Source organism: Neophocaena asiaeorientalis, unplaced genomic scaffold (assembly GCF_003031525.2).
Source record: "Neophocaena asiaeorientalis asiaeorientalis breed wild unplaced genomic scaffold, Neophocaena_asiaeorientalis_V1.1 scaffold476, whole genome shotgun sequence".
Lineage (NCBI taxonomy): Eukaryota > Metazoa > Chordata > Mammalia > Artiodactyla > Phocoenidae > Neophocaena > Neophocaena asiaeorientalis.
This window is the reverse complement of record NW_020172178.1, coordinates 9,341,102-9,343,069: the sequence shown is the minus strand read 5'-3', so window position 1 is coordinate 9,343,069 and position 1,968 is coordinate 9,341,102. Positions and strand designations below refer to the sequence as shown.

The following is a 1,968-nucleotide window of genomic DNA, read 5'->3' as shown; positions in this document are numbered from 1 at the left end:
CCGGCCTTCCTGGGGACCCGCAGGCGAGTCCCGGGTGTGCGCTCACTGGGTCGCAGTGGCTCCGTCCCTCTGGTGGTGAGTGCTTCCCAAGAGCAAGTCCCGCGGCTTCTTCAGTCATCGACTTTTGGGAGTTTGTTCTGCGTGTGGGCTATAAGTTTCACCTTAAGAAACGCCTTTTAGAACAACACTGCATTGCTTCTGGACACAAAGGTTCCGCCACGGTCCTCTTGCTGGGACGTGGAAGGGACTGTTGGCTTTAAGCAGAGGGTGGCAGCTGGCCTGGCTTCTGACCGCTCCACTGCGGCCCCCGCCGGGCTGCCCAAGGACAGCAGCGTGTCCCTTCTGGTCCTGCTGTGGGGCTTTCTCTGCAGCCCGCCCTCCATGGAGACCTGACCGTTTGCTCTCCCGTCCCAGGGGTGCAGGAGAAGTTGGGCGTGATGAACAAAGGCGTGGTGTATGCTCTGTGGGCTTACGAGGCCCAGAACAGTGACGAGCTGTCCTTCCACGAAGGGGATGCCCTCACCATCCTGAGGCGCAAGGACGAAAGCGAGACGGACTGGTGGTGGGCTCGCTCTGGGGACCGGGAGGGCTACGTGCCCAAAACCCTGCTGGGGGTAAGCACTCAGCGCGGCACCTGGGGCCCCGTGCCGGAGCCAGCTGTCCCCTCTACCTGCCCGTGGGCGTAACCCGGGCTCCAGTCCTGCGGGCGGGAGACTGCCTTTCTCCAAGCCTCATGGGAGCCGTGGGGGGGGCATCTGCCGGAGCCCCCCAACAGGGGCTGCTCACAGAGTGCTCTGCTCGTGGGGTCGGTAATGGGGTGGGGACAGGGCGACTGCAGGCTGCTCCTGATGGTTCCTCAGACCCTCGGCAGGGCCGTGCCTTTGCTCTCATGCTCTGTGCCCGGTGGGGCTGGCAGATGCTTTCGTGACACAGTCACTGGACACCGTGGGCCTGCCAGGCACCTTTAGGGGCCTTACAGACATAGTGTCAGCGTCGAGTGCCCTGAGGGGAAGAGGAATGGGGGTATCCTGGGAGTTGCGAAGTTCTCCGTAGGAGGGTGACAAGCTGAACTTCGGCCTGAAGGAGCTGGTGTGCGGACTTCTGAGGGCAGCCTGGCCTCTGGAAGGGGTTCCTGCCCAGTGGGTCGTCCCCTTGTCCTAACTCCTGTCCCTTGCTTCCCAGTTGTACCCACGGATCAAACCCCGACAGCGAACACTGGCCTGAACTTCCCTTTGGAGCACCGCACGGGCTTTCCAGCGACGAGGAGCCACTGAAGAGATGATTCTGCCATTTCCCCGGGAAGCTGAAGCTAGAAATGGCTTTACTGGTGCTCCCTTTATCAGACAGCGTCCACAATGTGAAAGCCCGGCAGGTTCTAGGTGAGGCCCTTTCTCTGGTCTGCCCGCAGCTGCGAGAGAGACATTCGCCTCCAGGAAGACCGACTTTTGCCAGTTACTGTAAATCCAAATAAATACCCAGCTTTCTAAACAACTGCCCCTGTTGCCAGTAAGAAGCCCTGTAATTAACCCCTGGTCGGTTGCCAAGGAAGACGAATGCTGTCACACACTTGGGCCCCAAGGCCGTCGTCCCTCATTCCCGGTGTCACCCCAGCCCCAACAATGAAAACTTGCAGCTGCCGTGAGGTGCGTCCCCTCACTAGAGCCCTGCCCTCACGTTGACTAGAAATCACAGAAACCCGGGCACCTTATTCCTCCTCACCACATGCGTTTCTTCATCACCAAACGAGGCCCTGTGTGGAGACTTCTGTCCAGCAGTGGTGCCTGGTGTGTGGGCTCCACTTCCTGTTCCAGGCCTTGGTCTAGGTCACCGACAGGCCGTGGATGCGAGGGACCTTAAAATCAAGTGACACGTGGTCAGGAGTCTCAGCGCAGCACTGCCTTCTCTGCAGGCTTGTGCTGCCCCGGTGTGGTCCACCCCTCCCAGTGTGGACGTGCAGCCCATGGGCCA

At 60.5% G+C, this 1,968-nt stretch overlaps 1 protein-coding gene across 3 annotated transcripts in view; it reads left to right on the top strand.

Moving 5' to 3' along the window:
- PPP1R13B (protein phosphatase 1 regulatory subunit 13B) overlaps positions 1-1,962 on the top strand; it is a 52,894-nt gene extending 50,932 nt beyond the window's left edge. For all 3 annotated transcript variants that reach the window (XM_024758749.1, XM_024758741.1, XM_024758736.1), the window contains 2 exons: positions 415-614; positions 1,183-1,962. In XM_024758749.1, coding sequence (XP_024614517.1) covers positions 415-614; positions 1,183-1,224 — 242 coding nt within the window. In that variant the 3' untranslated portion in view covers positions 1,225-1,962. The remainder of the gene's footprint in view (positions 1-414; positions 615-1,182) is intronic.
- Positions 1,963-1,968: the final 6 nt, after the last annotated feature.